The sequence below is a fragment of the Streptopelia decaocto genome, assembly GCF_964273445.1.
Source record: "Streptopelia decaocto genome assembly, chromosome: 1".
NCBI classification, from domain to species: Eukaryota; Metazoa; Chordata; class Aves; order Columbiformes; family Columbidae; genus Streptopelia; species Streptopelia decaocto.
Genome location: NC_138663.1, coordinates 56,595,871 through 56,619,207, shown reverse-complemented (window position 1 = coordinate 56,619,207; position 23,337 = coordinate 56,595,871). Strand labels below are relative to the sequence as shown.

The 23,337-nt window shown below is 42.5% G+C and overlaps 1 protein-coding gene across 4 annotated transcripts in view; it reads right to left on the bottom strand.

Annotated features, from left to right (window-relative positions):
* Positions 1-872: 872 nt before the first annotated feature.
* Positions 873-23,337, bottom strand: part of PTPRB (protein tyrosine phosphatase receptor type B) — a 63,435-nt gene continuing 40,970 nt past the window's right edge. For all 4 annotated transcript variants that reach the window (XM_082050395.1, XM_082050397.1, XM_082050396.1 and 1 more), the window contains 16 exons: positions 22,748-23,026; positions 20,645-20,794; positions 19,241-19,484; positions 18,967-19,073; positions 18,350-18,449; positions 16,559-16,642; positions 16,427-16,444; positions 16,240-16,321; positions 15,691-15,781; positions 13,989-14,065; positions 13,042-13,176; positions 11,865-11,987; positions 11,500-11,663; positions 9,957-10,092; positions 6,712-6,832; positions 873-5,654 (listed from right to left, as the gene is read on the bottom strand). In XM_082050395.1, the coding sequence (XP_081906521.1) occupies positions 5,632-5,654; positions 6,712-6,832; positions 9,957-10,092; positions 11,500-11,663; positions 11,865-11,987; positions 13,042-13,176; positions 13,989-14,065; positions 15,691-15,781; positions 16,240-16,321; positions 16,427-16,444; positions 16,559-16,642; positions 18,350-18,449; positions 18,967-19,073; positions 19,241-19,484; positions 20,645-20,794; positions 22,748-23,026 (1,934 nt within the window). In that variant the 3' untranslated portion in view covers positions 873-5,631. The remainder of the gene's footprint in view (positions 5,655-6,711; positions 6,833-9,956; positions 10,093-11,499; positions 11,664-11,864; positions 11,988-13,041; positions 13,177-13,988; positions 14,066-15,690; positions 15,782-16,239; positions 16,322-16,426; positions 16,445-16,558; positions 16,643-18,349; positions 18,450-18,966; positions 19,074-19,240; positions 19,485-20,644; positions 20,795-22,747; positions 23,027-23,337) is intronic.

Here is a 23,337-nt window from a genome sequence, read left to right as displayed (position 1 = left end):
ACCACTGTGTTCTTGCCAAACTAGAAGAGACGCTCTGTGTTTCAGTTTCCTCGCTGTACCTTGTAAAAACATTTGTATTTCTTCTTGTCTGCAATGCTGGCCATGTTTCTCCTGTGTGGAGATACTAACCGTACATTATTTTATCGTTATTACTACTCTTTTGTGTATGGCTTCAGGACAGAGTACGGCTCAGAGGTAAGCTTTCATATCACAAAGAGGAAAATCTAACAACTCTCTCAGCCTTCAATGCACGGCTCCTCAGCAAATAGCTTACAGTACAAAACAGAAGCTAATAAACCATTCTTCGTTTTACAGAAACAGAATTAACTTGTCCTAAGCACTTCGGATGACAAATAAGGAATAACTGAGGCACAGAGCGCTGGCAACAAGCATGCTGCTGCCAAGCACCCCGAACCCACAGGAATGCTAATGCTTTTTAAGCATTGTGGAGAGCGGGAAGAGAAGAAATATCTTCACTAAAAAGCACATTTCAGATCCTCAGGCGGCAGGCAGTGATGGAGCCCCAGTGCGGTGTTAATTTGTACAACTGCCTGGCCAAATGTCTCTAAAATAACAGGCACCCAAGTTCAAGAGGCACTGTTGTTTCAAATACCCATTGTGTAACCCAGACGGTATTCGGGTAATTAACGGAGAAAGGTAGAGAATGGGGGAGGTGGAGGGAACAACCGTATCTTTCCACCCGGGCACTAATTCAGCCAGCGGGCAACAGCAGAGCCCCTTTCCCCAACAGGCTGAGGCTTCTGATGAATGTAATGATCTCTGAAGACGGTCTCACTTGAAATCAAACTCACTTATGACCTTTTCTCTGAGCAGCAGGACAAGCAAATACACAATGCGAGGGCAGTCAAACAGAAGACGAGGATGTGATTTCTTTTAAAATTAATGTTTTATTCATGAACTATTTAGAAAAATGTGTAAAATACGCTCAAATATATTTGATTTGTTGACTGTAGCTAAAAATATAAAAATATACTTAAATGCATAAATTAAATTGACAATAGTGGCACAATTCTGTGTTCACCCAGTGTTTGTTAGGAACACAAATATAAGTAATTATATAGCATATGTGAAAGGAATATGTGCTGAAGATGTTTTTCAGACACTTTACTCCAGGCACTGGCAAAGAATTTATGGCTAGCGACATTTCAAAATTGTGGGTTTTCGCTGTAAGATACTGCCCTGCTGTAGAGCAATACATATTTAGCTACTTGACATTACTTAGAGTATTCTGGTAGCTTTCAAATAAACCAAGAAATAACCAAATCATCGTGCACATCTAACAGCATCACTGACACTGAACGTGCCCAAATTCCACAGTATTTGCTAAACTTAGCTCGTCATACAATCATAGAATCATTTTGGTTGGGAGAGACCCTCAAGACCACCGAGTCCAACTGCTAACCCTAGTTAACTGTGGTGTCCAGTATTTCCCGCCAGTCTTAAAAACCAAATCCCAGCCTGAACCAGCTGCTGATCTGCGAGGTCACTGCTAACAGACCAGTTTGCTTTGGCCATAGTGGTCGGGAGTTTTGACTTTGTCAGCCTGCGAGGAAGAGCCGAGGGCACCGTGAGCTGCCCAAGTATGGGGTGCGCACCCACCTTCTATTCAAAGCCGCAGCCTCTTGGGACTAGAGGTCCCAGCGCCCACAGCTCCACAGCCTGAATGTCTGTGACCAGGCCACCAGGGAAGGGGTTTTGTTTTATATTGCGCTTTGTTCACGCAGACTGTACATCTGAAGTATGGAAAGAAATCAGAATAAAATGTAATGCACCTGCCATGCCACTCCTTGGCAGCGAAGCTGCGGCGGGTTCTATCTCTGAACATCAGGCGTGTTTCTCCCACCCGTGGCCCTGGGGGGATATGCTGATATAGCGATTAGATGGTTATTGTTCTTCATATATATTGTATAAAGGAACTCCCAGGCTGAGGAGCATGGCTAAGTGCTCACGTACTCCTATCCATCTAGTATTTAACTTCTTGCTTTCAAAGTCAAAGCGTAAATAAACATATACAATACATAATATAAACTGAATGCTCACACATTTTCTTTTCTCTGTTCTACAATTGAAGGGAAATTCATAGTATATCATGGCATAAAATAATATTTCTGGCAATTTTAGGCACGTATATAAGCTGTATAAATAATTATAGCAGCAGAGAAAAATGTATAAAGTTGCACTTTTACGACATCTTCACAGTATGCCTATTTCTCTCACCCACTTTTGTGTTCCACTAGTAACAAAAAATATCATTTATCAACTCCAGCTACGCAAAATCTTTTTTTTTTTTCTTTTTTTTTTTCTACAATCGGTAGTGGATCTTGTAATTGTATTGCACAGATTAAAAAAAACATTTATCACAAGTTTTTCATTATTAAATAACTTTCAATACAAAAATTTGAACTAACCTAAAAGCCCAACCCTGCAAGTGCTTCAGAAGTGGAATGACATTCTTCAGGCAAGTATTCCAGTTGACTTTCACAAAAGTACTCAGGTAGCTTTGTGGAGAATGCAGAGGTTCACAGGACTGGGCTCCAAGTGTGCAAATCTTAGCTTATGGATCAGCAATGACACTAGCCTTGCTTTATAACATTATTATTGGGAAACATTAAGAAGGCAATTCTGAACATCATTCGTGGACATTCAAAAGAGAAACATCCTCTTCAGCGGAGGGTGTCTTTTTCCTTAAGAGCTCTCTTTGTTCAGTACATGGGCTCCTTCAAGTTCATTTTGGTTACATTAAACATTTCCCATCAGTCCTGTTATTCAGCTTAGAGGCACAGTAAATATCATTAATTATACTGATAAGTAAGTGTCTTATATTAACAAAATGCTACATAGATACTTTTTATCTATTCTCAGTGGATTTACACTGGTTTCATAGGACCGGAATTGTCTGGAAAGCAGAACCAGAACAATAATGTGTGTGTACAGTCTCACGCGTGACCTGGCCAGGCGGAAATGTAAAGGTGCTCAAGAGAGTTGTGGCAGCGTGTTTAAGGTCATCTGTCATGTTATTAAGTGATGAGGAGGAAGAGGCTTATGAACTGTGTCCATTATCAACTGAGAGAAAAGATGAAAATAGCCGTCTGCTACAACATCATCATTTTGGGTGCAGATTTGTGAATTCTGTAGGTGCGGAGGACAGAGCTGAGAAACAATGTCAAAAGAAAGAGCAGAATGATGTGTGTCTTTCTGAAAATAATGAACATTGTGCATACATAGTATACAATCAGACTTTTGCCCTCAGATCATATATTACTGAGTTCCATTTTCCTCAGCGTAAAAAACGACACAGTAATACATAGAGTGAGATAATTTATAGGGTACATTTGGTACGTCTTCACAGTGTAATTGTACTGCCAGTAACTAACATGGTGATCTTTATTCCTCAGCTCCTGCTGCAAAAAGGAAGGACTGAATGCAGCGCACGTAACACAATCACAATTTTCATGATGCCCTAATTTCAGTGGCTATTAGCAAGGTCAATGATTGATCTAAAGCTGCCGTGCTTGGTTGTCCTTGCTTGCTAACCTACAATCTATCTAGCAAAGGAAACAGAGAAAAAAGAGGCCTGCAGAAAATTTGCACATTTCTTTGTGGTTTGGCTTAGCTTTCCCTCTGTGCAAATGCCTTCCACTATAATGCTAGTTCCCTTCTTCAGATCCCACTGAGGGCAGAGAATTTCGGGGTTCATCTGGGGCCAAAGAGGATGCACAAGTGGAATGAGCAGTATTTTCATACAGAGATACCTAAAATGTTAGCCACGCTTACATGTTCTGAGCAGCCGTGAAAGCTGATATGAAGGGTGGCTTCTGAGGCACGTGAGGATAATGGGTCAAGGAAGGAGGAGACTCCAGATGGAGTAGGAAGGAAGAAGGATTATCAGGCTGTTTTGTTCTCCCTAGGAAAACCAGAGTGACATGGATGTCCCACTGGTCCTGCTTTTGGAATGATTAAGAAAACTATGTCAGAGCTGCCTTGCAGATTTTTTCGCCCATCTTCAGGCAGGTGTTCCTGCCACAAGGAGAGCGTGGCTCCAGTGAGCCATGGTGAAATCACAGTAGTCTTGGCTCAGGGCCATAGCAGGTCTGCACTTAGGGGTATTGGCTAGTTCTCTGAAGGCCTTCAGAAATATTTATTTCTCTCCAAAATAAAAGTGGAATTTAGGCACTTGTCTTCAGCAGCAGGCTGTTTTCTCTAGGTAAAGTATGGTTAGATATATAAAAGGAGAACTATGCACCACCTATTCTCTATTTGCATGAAGAGCACTTTATAAAGACAAAGAAAAGCTGAACCGAGTGTTCAGATCAGTCCCTTGAATAAGGAACCTCTTTGCAGAGGAGAGAGGATGTGCCTAATCCGCTTGGCTGGAGAAGGTACCAGGTGAGTGTTTTTCGATTGTACGTCTTGCCAATCACGAAATGCTTTGAGTAATCTGATTATTAGCACAGCCCTGCCAGCCAACATCCCCAGTCTTCTTCTGTTCCAGCTGCCCTTGTGGTGGTGACATCAGGCAATATCGAAGTGGAGAGTCTTTCCATGTGGACATGCTGGGGCTTCGCTTTCCCTTTGTGAAAGCAAGTGGCATTCAATGGAGACCAATGCTTGGGCCAAGGCAGCTCTGTTGCTTGCAGCTTAAGGCTGAAGCCAGTTGTGTGAATTGTGGGATATATAGTTTCATATGTCTTTATTTCTCTATTATTTTAGCTATCATGATGCAGTGTTGTTCTTAATGAGCTATGAAAGTTGCCAGGCTTCACATCCTTACACATCCGTTAACATCAATGTCCGAGGCGTTTCCTTGAACACCTTTCTTATTGTAATTGTATGTAAGTGAAACTGCACAGACACAGCCTGTGGTCTGATCCTGCTCTCTCAAACCAGTGCAAAGAAATCAGAACGTGACCTGTCTCCCCTCAAAGCCAAGTGTGTGGGGCAAAGGTCTGCTAGACTTCATGGCAGCGTGTGTTGTTTGATATTTTTCTGCTACGTCCCATGAGACTGAAACAGTTGCTTCTAGTGAGGTGGACCCTGTTTTGGCTGTCTGTTAATGAGTTCTGTAAAAGGTATGTCATTGTGTTATGGGCTACAACCATTTTCAAGCAGTAAGTTTAGAGTAGCATTGTAATTCCTATATAGGACTACTGTTCTTTTTGCTTAATAGTAGCTTATTTCATCTCACAAACACTGAACTAGTTAAAAAAAATGAGGTTCTTCTTATAGGAATTTTCCTGTGTGTTACATGCCAATACATAACCTGCCCCAAATGCAGCAGTCCTGTTAGCCATACAAATTAAAATAGTTTATGTAGAACAGTTCACAAAAACTGTGATAAGAAAAAATAGTATTATCTGAAGCTTAATATTAATATAAACAATATAGAAAAAAATACATATTTACATAATGCCAAAATACAATTATATACATTAATATCTGTAACACTTAAATTATATATCTTTTAAAAAAATCACCAGACCAATAAATTATACACAGTCTCAACAGAAAGGTCTGGCACCTTTCTAGTGCATGAAATACATACATTAAAAAAACCCAAACAAAACCCCTAGTTAACAAATGTGGTCACAAAAGCAGTTGTCTGTAACATTCTTAGTGCCTTGAATAAACAGCATCTGAAAGCAAGGAAAACTGAGATTAGAAAAAATAAAACAAGCCTGGTGGCTTCACGTTCAGCTCTTCACTACAGAGCTCTGAAAGGCGGTTGTGTGACAGCGGCGCTGGCTGGTGACTGATGTGACAGCTGAAGAGCAGATCCCACCCCTGCTTTTGCTAGCACCCCCAGCTTGTGGGACCCAGTCATAACATTTCAGTCCTTGGCCTCCTCCAATCCTGCTCTACCTGTTGATGACAACTCTGACTTCTAAGGGCTTGATCAAGAAAATTATTTTGATCTCTCATCCTATAATCACAATTCCCAGTGCCCAAATTTGAGGAGCTACCGAGGTCCTGCTGTCTGACTCTGAAAGCTTCCACAGCCTTTAGGAATGAGCTCTACCAGGACACACAGGCCACCTCTGCTTACAGCGTCTCCAGACTGGTCCTCCAGCTGTGAGAACAGGAGGTGAAAGCCAGTGCTTGTACCAAAAATGTTACTCCTGCAGTTCTTATTCCCAGGGGACTGGGTACAGGCTGGGGACAAAGGCCTGTAGGGAAGGAGAGTTGGAGGAGGAGAAAAGAGCACAGCCTTGGACACCTACATCAGCCAGTGAAGGCAGATGGGAAGTCTCCTAAGGCCGTCTATACAGTCAACAGAAAATGAAGGAGATTCAGGACAGAAATCGAACAATGTTGATGACAGAGACCAGAGAACCCAGTCAGTGGCCCCAGCGTGCTTAAAAGTGGATGATGTAAACACTGGTGAGGTACAGGAGGAAGACAATATCATGACAGGGAAGAGGTGCAGATCCCCCAACAGCATAGGAATCATGACATGTGAGACAGGGAGAGCATAAAGGTAAGGTACAAGCAGCAAGAGACGTTATCATGACTACTGATGGAGGAAATAAAGATGCAATTTTGAGAGTGACCAGAGCAGAGCAGTGAAGAAGTGGAGATCCAGGAAGAGAAAAAATACCGATGGCATGGGATAGCACAATTTGTTCCCTCAGTTGCATTGTCAATGAGCTGTTACATTTGAAACACTTGACAATTTGATAAACTTGAACTTACCTCTGTGATACTCTGGATTCACATTTTCATATATTGGAAACAAGGGATTTTCTTGTTCACTGCGAAGTTTTCTGGCTCTTAACACATCTCTCACACATTGATGTAGATACACATATTGACACTGCAAAATATTTTTTTCCAAGTCACTCTGGGATACTCTGTAACTTAATTTTCTGTATTGTGAAAAATCATTACAGGCAAACTCCTTCACACACAACAAAGGGTGGTGTTAAAAATGAAAATATACTTCTAAAATTATTCTCATTTTTGCACTAGTAAAATAGTAAACTTTTGTGATCACTCAGTTGGAGAAATGTTACCAGTAAAACACAAATGAACAGAGTATGTTTTGACAGATCATGTCAGGAGTGAAAGGTCTATCAGCTGTAAGGCATAATTTGACATGATGCTGTCTTGGATTGCTACTACTTCTGAATGCTTTATTATAAAGTATGTGTACCAGAATTAATATGTACAGGGAAGCAGGCAGAAGAGACAAACAATTTCCTGCTTTTTTGTTCTGAAAATAAATATTTTCCACAGAATTTTATCACAATATATTAATATTTCACTGAATTTTGATGAACCCAAATTTTCTGGCAAAGCAGAATTTTTTTGATCCAATATAAGATTACTTCTGACTGTGCAGCAAAGGACAGACTGTCTTTTCTGAAGAGTGCCTTTCATAGAAGGGAGCTAAGATAATATTAACAACCAAAGTCAGAAGGGTCAGCATGTTAATGACTACTTATCGAACTACCTTGGTAGAACAGATTGTTAAGTCCCCAAGGTTTGCTGCTCTTTGTGGTTTATGACATGGATGATTCTTGGTTTTTGGATTAGTGTAGCATAGTACCCCAAAATTAGGCTGAGCCTCTTTATATATCAAGGTGTACCTTTTTAATATTACTTTAGCTCAAAGACATAATTTCTCCCATAGCATGTGTATTTTGTTCCCCCACATCTTCTACTTCTTTTTCACAAGAGCTACTGCTCTGTGCATTTTCCTTAGTGCTCCGGGAGAGCGAGGATACCTGCTGTTACACACTTATGGCTGCTGTCTCTGTGGAGCAGAATCCTGCACCACACCCACCCATTAGGTGGGAAGTTGGCCAGGGCAGAGAGACTTCCTTTGGCAGAGACCATTTTGGACTGAAATGGCGGACTTCTTCTCTGCCTGCTACAGCTGCTGTGCTGAGCTCACTGCTTTTTGAGTTGATGGACAGAGTTTGCTGTTACTCCCCTGCATGTCTCCAGCTGCGGGAGAGTTGTCTTAAGCGGCTTTCAGCCAAGTCTAAAGCAGGGGCACTGGTTTGTTGCTGCTGTTTTACTCTGACTGCATAACGTCAAGCACGATGATGCTGTGACCTTTGGCTGGAGCATCTCACTGCGAAGAGTCTTATCTGCTGGCTTGTGCTCCTCACTGGGATCTGGCTTCTGCCACATCAGCACATGGGGACCTAGCTTTTATCTCAACTTCCAAACAGATAGTGGAAGCCAAGACCAGGAACTAGGGTCTTCACACACTTTGGATGAAGTATGTGGAGCAGATCTTTTCTTCTCCCTCTTCCCACCCACTTTACTTTTTCTTAAGAAATGTGTAAGAATTACTTCATCATTTACTGCTCATTGCAAACTTCGAATGATCATAAAACTCCAGGATAAATTTACTTTATTTTCTTGCAGAAGGATGAGAGGTTGTATTGCTTGGGCTTCAAGCTACCTCGATGAAAGACAATTCCAAAGCAGAAACCATATACAGATGCAACTGTCAGTTCAGATCAATGACTTGCCTAAAATACAGCAGCTCAGTGGCTGTGCACTGGCACAGCTGCATGGTCAGTCTACAAGCATGTTGCAGGTCAAGTGGGGTGAGTACCTGTGAGCTGCAAAAGCTTTCTGTGACCCCATTGCTGGGATGCTGCTTGTGAATTCTTCCAGGGGCAGGACTGCTTACAACAGGGAGCTGGGTAAGACTCGAGCCACTGCTAGTTTGCGGCAGGGGTGCATGTAGTGCTAGTAGTTGGATGGAGGTGTACAGCTCACTACTGCTGTAGATATTTCATTTGGGTCTGGCTACTTTTTGACTTAGATGCCATGTCAAGCTCATGCCAAAGACAGGCTTTGTATCACACAATTTTAGTTGCATATAAGCCTGGTGTCAGATTTAGGCTCTTGAGGCAGTTGCTTCTTTTTCGAGGCAGGGAAAAAGAGCCACCCTCCTGACGTGCCTGTCTGCTTTTGATGACTACGGCTGATGGGTGAGTAGAAGGTGAAATGGATCTGTCAAGGAGGATGCCCAGACCAAGCTGAGAATCTGTCTCCCCTCCAACAGGAGGTCTCCTCTGATTAAGATAATTCCAGGAAGTCTCTCTTTTGCATTCCCATTTGAGCTTCTCTTTATACCCACGTGTGACTTTTACATCTGTCAGGAAGCACTGTCACTGATGTTTTAGTTTTCAAATTGCAACAAAGAGCTCCATTAGTATCAAGCTACAGGCAGACCCATCAAACTTGTTCTGATTCCTCTATTAACAGTTCATGGGGAAAATGTAAAGGCTGACTCCACAACTCGCTTTTACTAAATCAGCTCCTGAGTGTTTAGCTGTTATTAGTGTAAAGTGATTTTCTTTCAGTTTTAAAAGCACAGAAAGAAATCCCAAACATGTACTTTTTCTGCACTTTGAGAATAAATGTACTTGTTTTTGCATAGTATGTTAGGGGAATGCTGATCGACTTTCCAATACCATTAATGAAAATGACAGAGCAGCTCAATAAAAAATGAACTGCAATGCCACAAGGCCACAGTGCTTAGAGTTTTAAAATTATGCACACTTAATTTTCTCTGCCCTCCATTCCTTTTCCCTATTACATTGACCTCCCTGTCTGGTTTAGGCTTGTCTTCCAAACACCTCCCTGAAGGACCTAGCCGTGCTCAAAGCTCATTTACTGGACACTGCAATAACCTAACAATGTGCTGAAGCATCAGCTGGAAAACACTGCTGGCGTGATTGTGGGCCAGTGCCAACAGGAGAAATCTATAGGAAGCTGAGATACGACTTGTTATGGTTTGGACTTGCTGTATGAGAGCCAATGGAAACAATCCTGAACTAGAAATACTCAGAGAGCTAAAATACATCTAACTAGTGTTTCACAGTGGAGTAACTGTGAAGTGCTTTGAGAGCCTTTAAGATGAGAGACTGATTATTACATGTTGCAGTGTTGTAGAGCTATCCAAAACCTACCTCTGTCTGAACCATGTGAACCCGGTGAAGCCTTAGATCATGTACTGCTGAATAAATGTCGACGGTGTCCTTTGAATCCAGCTGCTGCAGAATTCGGTCCAGTGCAATGAATGTGCCAGTCCTGCCAACACCAGCACTGGAAAAGAACACAGCCCGAAAGATTTAAAAGATCAATCAAAGCACACACTATCTTCATGTGATATTTTTGTGAAGTTCTGATCTCCAGGGCGAGAAGCTTATTGTTCAAATGGCACCTCTGGGACTTCAAGCCCTTTGTAGTGGAATTTGTTTAGAAAGGAGAAAAAGATGATGGTGATAGTAGAGTCATCTTCGCTACTGCCCGTACTGCTTTCTGCTTTGTATTAACTCAATCATTGAGATACACTAAGAGACTGTAACTTTTAAACCTCTTCCCTCCCAGGGATGAACCAGCAGGCTTTATTCTAGAAGATAAATTGGCTTGTGCTTTATGGAAGGGCAGAGTAAGGCAAAGTATCCCAGAGTCCACAGTAGCTGACATGTTGGGAGGTGGCATTTAGAAACGGGAGGCAGGGAAGAGGAAAACTGACCTGCTAGTGATACCATAGACATCTGACATGTTGCAGCACGTGATGTACAGGCAGACACAGGTGTGGTCATGTAAGAGATACATGCCTCAGCCCATGAAATGGGTGGAGGGGGTCAGATACTACATTCAGGTAGTATCAGTGAGCATTTGGCTTTATCAGAAGATATACACAGCACCACACTGCGCTCCTGCACTCCATAACAATATATTCTGCTGCAGCTGGCCAGTGGATTACGGATCAAGCAGTCCAGTTTTGCCTTTTTGTATATGTGTGTAGGAGTGGATCACAGAGCAGAGCAAAATCTGCAGCCCTATGGCTGCCAGAGATGGCACAACAACAGAAGAGCAGTAGAAGGCAGTAAAGAGAGGGAGCCTCAATCAGAATGGGGGAAAGGATGGATATTCCAGCTGTCTCAACATCCATACCTAGGCAGATTCAGCACGGGTATATCTTACCTTTTCAGAACACTCCTTTGTGATTCAGATCTTCGGCTGCAACAGCAGTGCATGGGCAATGTAAGAATGCAAAAGCTTATGAGCAGTGGCAGCTGTTGATACCTTTAGTGCTCTCCAGTGGTCCCACAGAGACACAGTGATTCCCTGAGAATCATTTTTGGGGCATTTCCCAGGTGAGGTTGTGAGCGGCTGCACATGCCTTGGGAATGTTGCTCTGGTGTATTTGGAGACTTAAAATCATGGAATAGCTTGGGTTGGACACCTCCCACTAAACCACATTGCTCAAAGCCCTGTCCAACCTGGCATCCTCAGAGTGAAGAATTTCTTCCTTCTAGCTAATCTAAATTGACACACTTTCAGTTACCCTTTGTCCCTTCACTACACGCCCTTGTAAAAAGCCCCATCAGCTATCTCTCAGGTTCTGTGGCTGCCCATGGCCTAACAGGGATGAATATTTGGGAACTTCCCAGGGGTACACACAAAGGCTCTGTGCCACGGACCTTTTGCTCTTGCACGTACCTGCAGTGCACGATGGTGGGTCCTGTGTCTGGGGTCCTGTTGATATAATCCCTTACAGTTCTGACAAACTGGATCAGGGACTGGGTGGTCTCTGGCACACCATGATCTGGCCAGACAGTGTAATGGAAGTGACGAATGAGCCTCGTTGAGTCAAGCTGTTCTTCCTGTTGGCATACAAAAAGTGTGGGTCACCAGAACAGATGAGAGAGGAGGGGACACAAACAACATGCACCTTCAGAGCAAGTGCTACAGCTGCCACCAGAGGTGAGCTGGGTATGATGCTACTGAGGAAGAAACCTTCCTAATTTAGCCTTGCAGACCTTTTTAAGCCAATTAATTTTAAAAAAATATGAACACAGACATACACTGCAGATTTTAAACTCTCGTATTGTCCATTCTGGGAGCACCGATTCAGACAGCATCTCAACGATCAGGTCTCCATAGTACAAGGAATCCTGGTCAAGGGGCCAGTAGTGATCACACTTCACCTGCAGGGACACAGGAAAAGACTTAGTGTCAGTAACAGCTGTAAACAATGCCTCCATCCAGCACTGGAAGAAGTAGATTTCAGACCTCCTGTGCCTGAGGATGAAGGAGGAAAGGCAGCAGCTGGATTCAGAGAGACATAATCCCCTGCCATGTCCGCTCAACAAACAGGGCCTAGGATGGGAATGGGCTAGGATGGGGCTGGGAAGTAGAAGTTCTCATCGAGGATATCTGTGATGGGGGGAATGAGAAGCACTTCACTGATGCCCTCTTCTGGATACCACAACATTTTCTGCACCAGCTCTTATCAGAGCTCTGCCTAGATGAGAGCTAGGCCTCCAGTGCCTGCTGAGATTTGATGGTATGGTCCCACTCAGAGCCAGTGAGGGGTAGGAGACGTCTGCATCTGCTTTTGGCCTCTCAAGAAAAAATTGTAAACTGTAAGGAAATATCCTGCTATGTGCCACTTCAAGTTTGTTTATTTTTTTTATAGATCTAGTCCCTGTCTTGCAAAGGGTGCAAGATGTGGTCATACCTGGGGAGATGGACTGCTGAGAGAGCTAAATAAGTTACCTACACTTGCACTGAGTAAGACTGTTAAGTGTGTGAGTGGTCTCTTGGCTCATTACACCAAGGTTTATGCATCAGAGAGAATTCCATGTATTTCATGATCAACACTTGCTTTCTAGAGCTTATATTTAAAGTAGGAGTTGACTGGAGTCGATGTGATAAGCAGGTATTTTTTTGCTGGTGTTTGTCCTGCTGCATGCTTAAGGAGATTACATTAGTACTAGTGAGCAAAGTGCTTGATTAGAGACCAGAAACAGTGAGCTCCGTTCCTAACTCTAGTCTTCACTTGCTGCATGATTTGAGGATAGTCGATACCAAGTCACTTCATGGCCTTAATCTGTCTCCAGTCTGTAGATCATATATCTTATCTCTTAGTCTGTATCTCCTTGACTGGCACCTTTGGCATTAGTGTGATGTAAATAATAAGCATAAACTTTTAATAGATGTTCAAACAGTCATTAATAATAAAGAAGAGTCGTTGCTCACCCGGCCCTTCTCAACACACTGGGTTACCATGACAATATTGTGAACATTTTGTTCCCATGCCATCTTCCAGAACTCATCTTTGGTGCCAGGCAAAGGGCCCTGAGTTGCTATGTATTCCCTGCGGAAATTATTGCCCTGCAAAGAAAGAGAACTCCATTAGTTTCCATAAAGGCAGAAAAATAAGATTTAGCAACTGAACAGGCCACAAAAGTTACAGCCAGGGCTCTGCAGCAACAATTCCCTGCCTGGGACAATAGTCTGGAGAGCTAAATTGTTGCCTTGAACCTGGAAACAGAAGGCTGGTTGGAGCAGAGAGAAGGAAGAGACTGCAGCAGTGTATCTAAATACTGTTCCTTTTGTGGCAGTGAAAGCTTTTCATAGTTCAATTATGTTCAGCACAGTCTCAAGCCATTTTGGAACTACTAGGGGTTTTGTTTTATTTACTGCTTTTAATAAATTAGCTGAGTTCTGGCTTGAAACCCAGATTGCTAAAGCCACTGCTATTATCAATCATGACTCTTTGGCAAAGGGCATTATTTTAATAATCTCAGCCAGTTTTAACATCCTACAAGGTGCCAACACTGTCAGGATGAGCTACAGTTCCACAATGAGGGTGCCACCTGCAGTGATAGCTACAGTTGTTGTGGACACTATAAAATCAATGACCTTTAAAACGTGTCCTTGGCCAATTAGACCTGCTATCTTCCATAACTACAGCAATCTAAGAAAGTGTCCTTAAGTGTTGGGTAAATCACTCACAGTTAACTTAATGGCAGTCAGACACAGCCTTTCAGCACACCCACAAAATGAGTTCGCAGACTTTCAGCTCAAGTGAATAAATGAAGGGGGAGGGGAGCCTTAAGCATCCAGCTTTATATTCAGTTTTAGATGAAGGACAAAATACCACTGGCGGGAGGACTATAAAATACCATCCTTGAGTCACTTACTGGTATGTAGCTTGCATTAATGTAGTCTGAGCAAGGGTCATCATCCACATTGGAAAGCTTCACTCTTGATGTATCATCTAGGAAGAAATTGATTACAAGAGGCTTATGGCTAGGTCTTGATTTTCAGTCCCTCTCCCATTTACAGGAATGCATTTGCAAAAGGACTGGCAGAATTATGACAAGGATTTTATATGGAAGGATAATTTAGAGGGATAACTCTTTATATCTGTACTGCCTCTTTCACCCGTGAGTGTTGTGGAGTGTTCCAAAGACTAGGAGAGATGGATGGGTGAGAAGGAAGCACTGAATATCCAAATAGCCCTCTGTTCAGTTGCACAGGATTTGTTATGGCATTGAAAGAGTCACAACAGCATCCTCCTTTGTTCCTGACAGCAGTGTGCTGCACTAGAGAGCAGTGCCCAGCACTGTAGTGCTTCAGTGATCTGCACAGCACCCTGACATGTGCAAGCAGGCCACCAGTTTTCCCTAGGAGAAGTGGCATCTCCAGTATGACAGATGCCTAAGACACCAGGTCACTGATTTGTGAGACAATGCCATGTTGGATCTCAGTCAGGTGTTGTTTCTTGTACATCGTGGGCATGCTCCCCAGCCTGGCACAGCAGGCAGAACACAGGAGATGCTGTGAGGCTGTGCTCCAAGCACATACCAGACTCAGTGGCAAGGCAGCACATGGAGCAGCGGGTCACGTGGCGTTTTTCCTCGATGTACAGCATGGGTTACCTCCAAAATTGTCAGATAGCAGATTAAAGGAGCAAACTCTCAATGAAAAATCTTGCCTCAGGAGAACAGGGCTAAGCTCACACAAAGAGAGTGTCCAGAAGAGGGCCACAAAGTTGGTGAAGGGTTTAGAGGGGAAGCTGTAGGAGTAGCTAGAGTCACTGAGTTTGTTCTGCCTGGAGGAGACTGAGGGGAGACCTCATCATGGTCTACAGCTTCTTCACAAGAGGAGGAGGAGGGTCAGGTGCTTCTCATTAGTGATCAATGACAGAACCTGAGGGAATGGCAGGAAGATGTGCCAGGGAAGGTTTAGGTTGGACATTACAAAAAGGTTCTTCATCCAGAGGGTGGTGGAGCACTGGAACAGGCTCCCCAGGGAGGTGTCATGGCCCCAAGCCTGACACTGTTCAAGAAGCGATAGGACAATGCCCTCAGATACATGGTGTGAATTTGGGGTTGTCCTGTGCAGGGACAGGAGCTGGACTTCATGATTCTTGTGGGTCCCTTCCAACTCAGGACATTCTACGATTCTATGTGTCTTACTATGCAGAACCACAGTAGCTCTGTACTTTATAGTAGGTTTGCTGTGTCGTCTGAAGAAGATTTGGCAAGGCTGTCAAAAAGCACTGAATGGATGATACCCCGTATGTAAACAACCCTACTGTTATTTCTACTATCCTTGTTATCATCAGTGACTGAATGCCCAGCATATCTGGAGCTTTTTCTCTCTAGACTGGATGCTAGTCATTACACCTCTACCGCGAAATGAAACTACTGGTCTGCATTAAGCCATTCAGTACCATACATCATCTGCCTCCAAGCACCAGAACCTGAGCTGGCAGAGGTATTTCATGTCTGACAGGAAGGAGGGGACTGACTGCGCTCTCTATTCCAGTAGGCTTGCTAAAAAATGTGAAAAATAGTTGGTGTGATATAATATTACACAACCAAAATTAAAACTCACAGGGCAATATGTTATTGTATCGATTTTTCCCTCTGTTCTCTGGCAGAAGTGCTATGTCACATGTCTGGTTTCGACCCACGTCTTTCAAGTCCTGCAAAAAAATAGGGATAAAATGTGAGGAAAAAATAATTAAAGGATGTGGTGACAGAACAGGGGGACACAGGCCACGGATTTTTTTTTCCCCCCAGGTTGTTTGTTGTTGTTTTTAAACAAACAAGCAAACTGAAATTTAGTATCTAATCATACTGTTTTAAAGCAAGCGCACAGCTGGCAGGTGCTTTCCATGCTTTGTCACACAGATGTGCCACACGAATGCTCCCGAACTCAGCCAGAGAAGTATCAGGCAGAGGCTGTCAACCAGAAGATGCTATGCCAAATGCAGAACCGGCTTCTGCACTAGGACAAGCGGAGTTCAGGTGATACTCTCAAACTTATTTGGATTAGTGTGAATACAACAAACAAATGCAGGCCTTTCTAATGCATCACCCCATTGTTTCAGCCAGCCCACCCCTTCATAAAGTAAGTCTTTTGCCTCCGTTAGGATCCCACCTCAAACTCCTTGGACAGGAGGTAGTTGGAGTCTGCTTGAAGTTTGATGAAGTGTGCTTCAAAGTGACTGACTTTGATCGGACTAAAATATTCAACAGGAGGAAGAAAATCACAGGATGAATCACAGTCATAATTTATCCAGTTGGTTATCAAGAAGCTTTTTTAGGTATTAATTTTTTCTTTTTACCTGGAAGTTTTCCGGTTCCTAGAGACAATTTCAAAAGAAAAAGAAACACTTCGTCAGTGAGTGACCAAATGGGACTGCTCATCTGTGATGCCATGTTAAAAGTGCTCTTAGAAACAAAATTTTTTATGTTACCCTTTTTGTCCCAAGTTCAGATGGACTGACAGTGGCCTGTCCCTGCGAATGCTCAGCCTTGCTGTAGGTCTCTCGTGGCCATTGCTGGAATAAAAGAAAAAGGTATTCTGTTTTACTGTTATGTTCTGATACTGGTAAGAGCTGCCGATAACATCACTTACTTTGGAAAGAAGTTGTTAAGTTGGAAAAAAAGGAATTTAAAAAAGCCCGTTTTGATTTGCAGCTCTGATCATGTGACATGGGTCTTAGCTGTGGCACAGTTTTCTTGTATTTTAGTTTGGTAACAGTGATGTGGACTGCACGCATGCACACAGGCATGAAACACTAAAACACTCACAGCCCAGCCTACCATTAAGGAGGGTGTCCCGTGCTAAGTTAGGCCCTAAATGGGCTGATTCTCCACATGCAGAGAGAAACATATAGGTAGATTTTCAGAGCTGTAGAAGGTCTACAGCTTCCAGCACATCCACTTTGCAGACCAGGTCGCTAGGAGATGCCCAGGTTCGCAGCAGGAGTAAGTGGCAGCACCACAGTGGGCTTTGGGAAAGCCACAGAAATGGTACTAACTCCATAGGGTTAGTGTTGCCTTTTGTCCTTTCATGTCCTCCTGCAGCATATCTCCCTTAGAGAATGCTTTCTCTTTGTGTATGATGACAGAAAACCACACTGGTCTACTTGTAGTCCTGCTGGCTATATACCACAGAACATGAAACCCCACTCTAATCTGAAGTTTATCTACACTAAAAAAATACAAAGAGAGGGGCAAGGTGGAAAACATATCAATCAAGCTCTATATGTCACTATGTACTGAGATGGTTAGGAGCACACAAGTCTATATATGCAAAGCAGACTTTATTTGTTGTTGCTAATGATTTATGCCTCTTTTTTTTTTTTGGATGGCATGTAGAGGAATACACTGAATTTGTTCATACAGCCTAAGAATAGCATTGCTAAAGGGTAAATCCATTCTGTCTAAAAGCTGCAACTAGTCAGAAAACAGTTTTTTTTCAATGTGAAATTCTGGCATCTGAAAAGGAAATTCAAACCAAAATAGACCTAATCTTGTAGTAGTAAAAGAAATGAATTTCAGATTTTCAGAGTTTCCCATGTAATGGAAATGTTGAAGTTTTCCTTTCACAAACCACACGGAATTTCAATCAATAATGTCATATCTCTTTCAGTCATGCAAAAAGGTTTAAATGGATGAAGCTTTTTTCAAAGTTGAGATAGAGTATTTCAATTTTAAAAAACATAGCTAAAATTCACTATTTAATATGCATCTATAACATGAACTATATAACTATAATTGACGAAAAATGAGAAGTAAAGTTTGAACTAATGTTTTGGACACTGAAGTAATGCCACATGTTAAGAATTTCGAACTGAAATGATAAAGTCTAAATTAACAGTTTTAAGAGCTTCCCATCTACAATGCAGATGAAATTAATTCGAAACATTTCGTTTTTGACAAAAGACATTCAGTTTGAATGCTAAACCATTTTTTCAGGAATATTCAGACTCCTACTGAAAACTAAAGTTACATGGATCCTCTATGAGATAATTCTGACTAACATCAGTAGGTATTTGAATCAAGAATATACAGATCTCTTAATAGCTAAGTCATTAGTTCTACATTTAGTGTGCACAGTTGCTGGGGGCATAAATTTCATCTGTTGAATAGTTCAGTTCATTCCTCCAATTTTACAGTTACACTTTAAATATTGTATTGCTTAAATGAATACAATTTGACCTGACTTCAATCACAGACACTGATAAAGAGGCTCAACTTACCTAACTTTTTGTCTGCAGACAAATAAGGCAGTAACAGCCACTAACATCAGAATCAGAAACAAGCCAGCACTCACACCTTCAATAACTCCAAACAGAGGCTCTAGAAACAAACCATGTATTAACATATCTTGAGGAAAATACACGAAGAATCAAAGAATCAAAAACTTTCAAGGGATATGTTATTATCAGCTCATGAAAATAGTTAAATACAAGGAAATGTAAGGCATTTAAACACTTAGCTAAAACCTGGCCTTGATTTTGTGTCCTTATATTTTGCAAACATTGCACAAAATCTTTCATTCCCAACTACAATAGAAGAAAGCACAGTCTCATTATACGGGAGACTGGTTCTCTTGCACATTGAAGCTTTCTTGGTGACAGCTTCACTGAGCATTCACCCCTTCCTCTCCTGTCAGCAGCTCCATCAAGCAGTCTGCTGAATTTTCAAGCTAAGGCTGGATAAGCCACAGCTCCAGCCTCATTTCAGAGCAGCCTTCAGGATGTGCACAACAATCTGTTTTTCTTCCATTCCTTGCAAATAGTTCCAGATACCAGAGTGTTCTGAGCCACAATATGTAATCACGCTACAGTCATTGACAAACAAGCCTGAAACGAACCTGCCTCTGTAGTGATCGGTAAAGAGAAGAAGGTGTCTGCAAAGAGCGGTGTTGGGAGTTCCTTTGGGTCTTCACTGAAGAGCTGGGTAAAAGCCCGTATGCTGATCCTAAAAAAACAGTACCATTATAGTTAGAGCTCATCAGATGTTCAGAACCAACAGCAGAAAAATAAGACCTCATTTGCCCCTTAGAGAGAACTAAAACCTTTCCAATGACCACAGACAGCATCATGCCTAATAATGTGACAGAGCACAGCTACCAACATAAATCTAACCTATAAGCAGTCCGAGGCTTTAGAGGTCCATCGCAGAATTTTTGCTGATCTGGATCACACCTTCCTCCCAAATTTTCCATTTCTCCTCCAAGCTTTATGTCAAAGCTTTTATAGTCACTGTCAGGGTTTTCAGCACATCTGCTGGCAAAATAATTTGTCTGGTAGATGCGTATAGAGTCGTTGTGTTTGTACTCCAGGTAGGAAGGTAATGGGTGCTGCTCATCAGGCTTTGGTCCTTCACTACCTACATCATGCGCAGAAAAAGACAGAAGGTTTACATACCACAGCCATTAATGCGACACAGTTTATAGACTCGAACTGTTAACAGACATATTCCTGTACGACTTTCTAGCATTCCTTGGAGGCCGCACAGGCTACCTTGTGAATACAAAGATACCGTGGCTAGGGTACCTTGTTTCTAGTATCGATCTTGCTATTATTTTTCTGGGGAAATTCAGACAGATTTCCTCACAAGACCTCATTGTAACTCTTCCAGATACAATGCAGGTCAAATTCAATGCTATGACAGTTTCTCCTGTGCTGTTGGTGGGAATCCCTGTGATCCAGAATCCTGGATCCTACCACCAGCTATTTCAAAAAGCAAGTAAAAAAAATCCACCCACTGACAACAAAATCCACATGGTAATCTGTAAAAGACTCAGGTAGCAAAGCCATGGCAATGAGTAGTCCCTTTCTCAATAAGCTGCACAAATGTGACAGAGTAGACAGTGGAAATATTATCTCTGCTTTTTTTCCTGAGGGCTGATGGATGAAGAGACTAAAAAACTTCCTCATGGGTCACAAAATTTGTCCTGGCATGCCAGTAAAGGAAGCCACTTCTGAAAACAAGGTATTAATTGTTGAGACATCTATCTGTTCTGTCACATATAGGTCAACTGCAGAAAAGGAGGTTTACATGCATGCTATGAGGGCAATTTCTGTTCTGTTTTACAGTGCTGCATGCAAAGTCATTTCCTTCAGTGAGCAAACACCACCTGGGAGATGCTACCTTTGCCTTCTCAGCATGGCTTACTCTGCAAAAGAGTTGCCTTAGTGTTCCCACCTAACATTTAAACTACCTTTGGAGACCTGTGCACAGAAAAGCAGTTTCTTCTATATTCACTGCCAATGGCATCCATCACGTCTCCTCCTGTGGAAATTTTCTGAACATACATGAGGGTGTAACCCAGTGCACAGAAGCTAACTACCGCTTCTGGCTGAGCTCTGTTGTCGCTACTGACCATCATAGGAGAAGGAGATCTTAAGTCCCTAGGGCAGGGAGCAGGTATAGATCCAAAACCTCTATGAAAGGAGAAGCCCCTTTGCTGTGTAGTAATGGGTGTGTACCTCCCCATGTATCTCCTACAGGCTACAGACAGAATGGTATTAAATCATGACACTTACCATCAGCCTCTCTGACAACCACAGTAAAGTACTTAACAGCTCCATTAGTATCACTAAACCAGCTGCAATTAAAAGTAAAGTTGATGGAGGATTTGGTGATCAGCACCTCTTTTTTGTTTACTCGTATGTCTGGAGGTGGCTGAGGGGGACCTGAGTAATTTAAAAAAAAAAAAAAAAGAAAGAAAAAAAGAAAAAAAAAGAGAGAAAGCATTATATACGTATTTGCTATGAGCTAGGCCTAATAAAGGAAATGCAACTTGTAATAAAGCTCAGCCGACTGGACCCCAGTATCTGATCCTATTCTCTTTGCAATCAGGAAAGTGTCTTCACCTCCCACAGGGAAACTGCCAAAGGATGAAATACGCCAGCAGTCAGTTAACTATAATAACAGTGGCAGCTCCTCAGTAGGAATTCCTTCAGAAGCCCACATGGAATTGCATTAAAGTCTTGCTAAATCTATGAAATCAGAAATTGTAGCTGCTAAAAATGACACAGGTTTAGGCCAGGTATTTGGAGGTCACTTGACACACTCACTGCAGGAAGTCACCTAGTTTAAGCATCTAAACTTCTGTTTCCTTTTCCACAGGAACAGCCCTGAGTCAGCCAGACACAGCATTCAACTACAGAGCACCATTTTCCAGACTGGCTGCAGAATTTCCATAGGAAATCTTCTTCGTACAATAGAAAGCTATACCTTGAACAGCGACACAGCAGAAGTAAACTGGAAGGTATGTAGGGAAATGCCTTCAGAAGACCAGTAGAGCAAAAATGGGGATTTTAAGGATCTACATTGCTGCATATTTTAAAAATCTGTATTATTGAAACCATATTACATGTATGGGAAACATATCAAATATGTAAGCAGGTGGCTAAACTTTAAAAATTTTCAAATTTCAAAAAGAACCGATAATTCACACATTTGTATGTTGTTCAGCTAAACCTCTCAGATCTGCAAAGCCTAGCTGCAATTTTTTGTGTTCCCTTGAGGTAGGGCCTTCAGTATTAAGCAGAGCCCGGGAGAGCAGCACTGTTCAAAACAAGTAAGAACAAACGTGAAACAGCTAACTCTCAAACAGGACTTGGTCTAATTCTTCTGAGATGAGTAGCTAGTTCTCGCAACATCTGAATGTGTAGCATCCTTTGTGGTAGAGGAAGGAAGTGGCTTGGTTGCAATTAAAAGGCAATAGACGGGGGAAAGGAGAAGGTGAGTTGGTGACTGAACCAGTGGCTTAGTTCACTAGCTCCCAAACCAAACATAATTTTTCTGATCTAGCATTTCACACAAGTGTGGTTTTAATAAACCGCTGCAGAGGCATCCTTGAATATAAGCCTCCTGACCATCCCGTCATTTTTGAGAAATTGAGCCCTGGAGTGGTTCAGGCCTCTGCGTTTTGCTTTGCCACTGAATCTGGAGGTCCTGCAAGAACTGGAGCAACTCTAGGGCCAGCAATGGCAGGCTGACCATGGTCATGCCTGGCAGTGAGATGCATCAGCAGATGCTACCGCTACCTTCCACAGAGACCCTACGGGTGGAGAAATTGAAGAAGCTGTTTTCAAGCACACGCTATGGAAATCTGTGATCCTCCCTCAAGTATAACTCCTACAGGTGACTGGGTCAGGTAGCACCTCAGAAGAGTTTATAGAGAGCCCAAAGAAGACCCAGTGCCAGAACCCAGTGTCCTTACTGATGGATATTTGTGCAGAAGAATTTGTGCAGAATATTTGGCTACCATCTGTGAGGGGAAACAGGCACAGGAAGCCAAGCAGCAACCATGAAGACAACTAAAGGTGTGTGATGATGATGACATCTTTGGTGCTAAACATCACAGTGATAGGATAATTTTTCATGTTTCTCATTATATTTTGTGAATGAGCTAAACAGGTGGGTCTGGCACTGTAATAAGAGGCAATATAGCTAAAATCCTTCATTGTCTGTCACAATGTGGACCAAAGGACAGGTTCACTCTATTTTGGCCAGCAGATTACAAGTGCCACACATTGGCAATTGTGGAGTTCAGGACTCCTTTTGCTGTCTAACCAACACAAGCAATTGCTTATTGCTGCTCACAGCCTCCCTTCACGGCAACTCCGCATTCCACTTACGGTCGATCATTGTGATGGTGCTGTCTTCAACTACTTCACTCGTCATGTCTGCAGAATGCACCTTGATGGACACCAGGTATCGCTTATGGGGAACAAGGGTCATGATATTAAGCAGAGCTTTGTCTTTTTCTATCCTTTTAGAAAATTCCACTTCACGAGTGTCCATTTTTTTGCACTCAACACTATATCCATCGAAGTCTGAATCAGGAGGAGTCCAGGAACATGCAATGGCAGTAGAGGTCTGGGGCCGGCAATGAAGACTTTGTATCTTGTCTGGTTCTAGAGGAATGTTGAGAAGTTGAAGCTCAGTGGGAAAAGGGACAGGCATCATACAGTCTCTGTTCCCTCCTTGGCCCCTAGACTCTGCATCAACCATTTTATCAGGGTTGGAGGCTGGGAGCCAGAATTCCCTCCTTTCCCGCCAAAGTGCACTGACTGATTATTAGGTAAGGCTGTCTAACTCATTTCAGCAACTGAAGTTGGATCTAGTGACACCAGCCTCATCAGATTTGAGAAGCTTCAGTAATTAACTGTAAAAAGAACTCAAACAAACAAAACTACTTGCTGAAGTCTTAAGAAGAACAGCAACA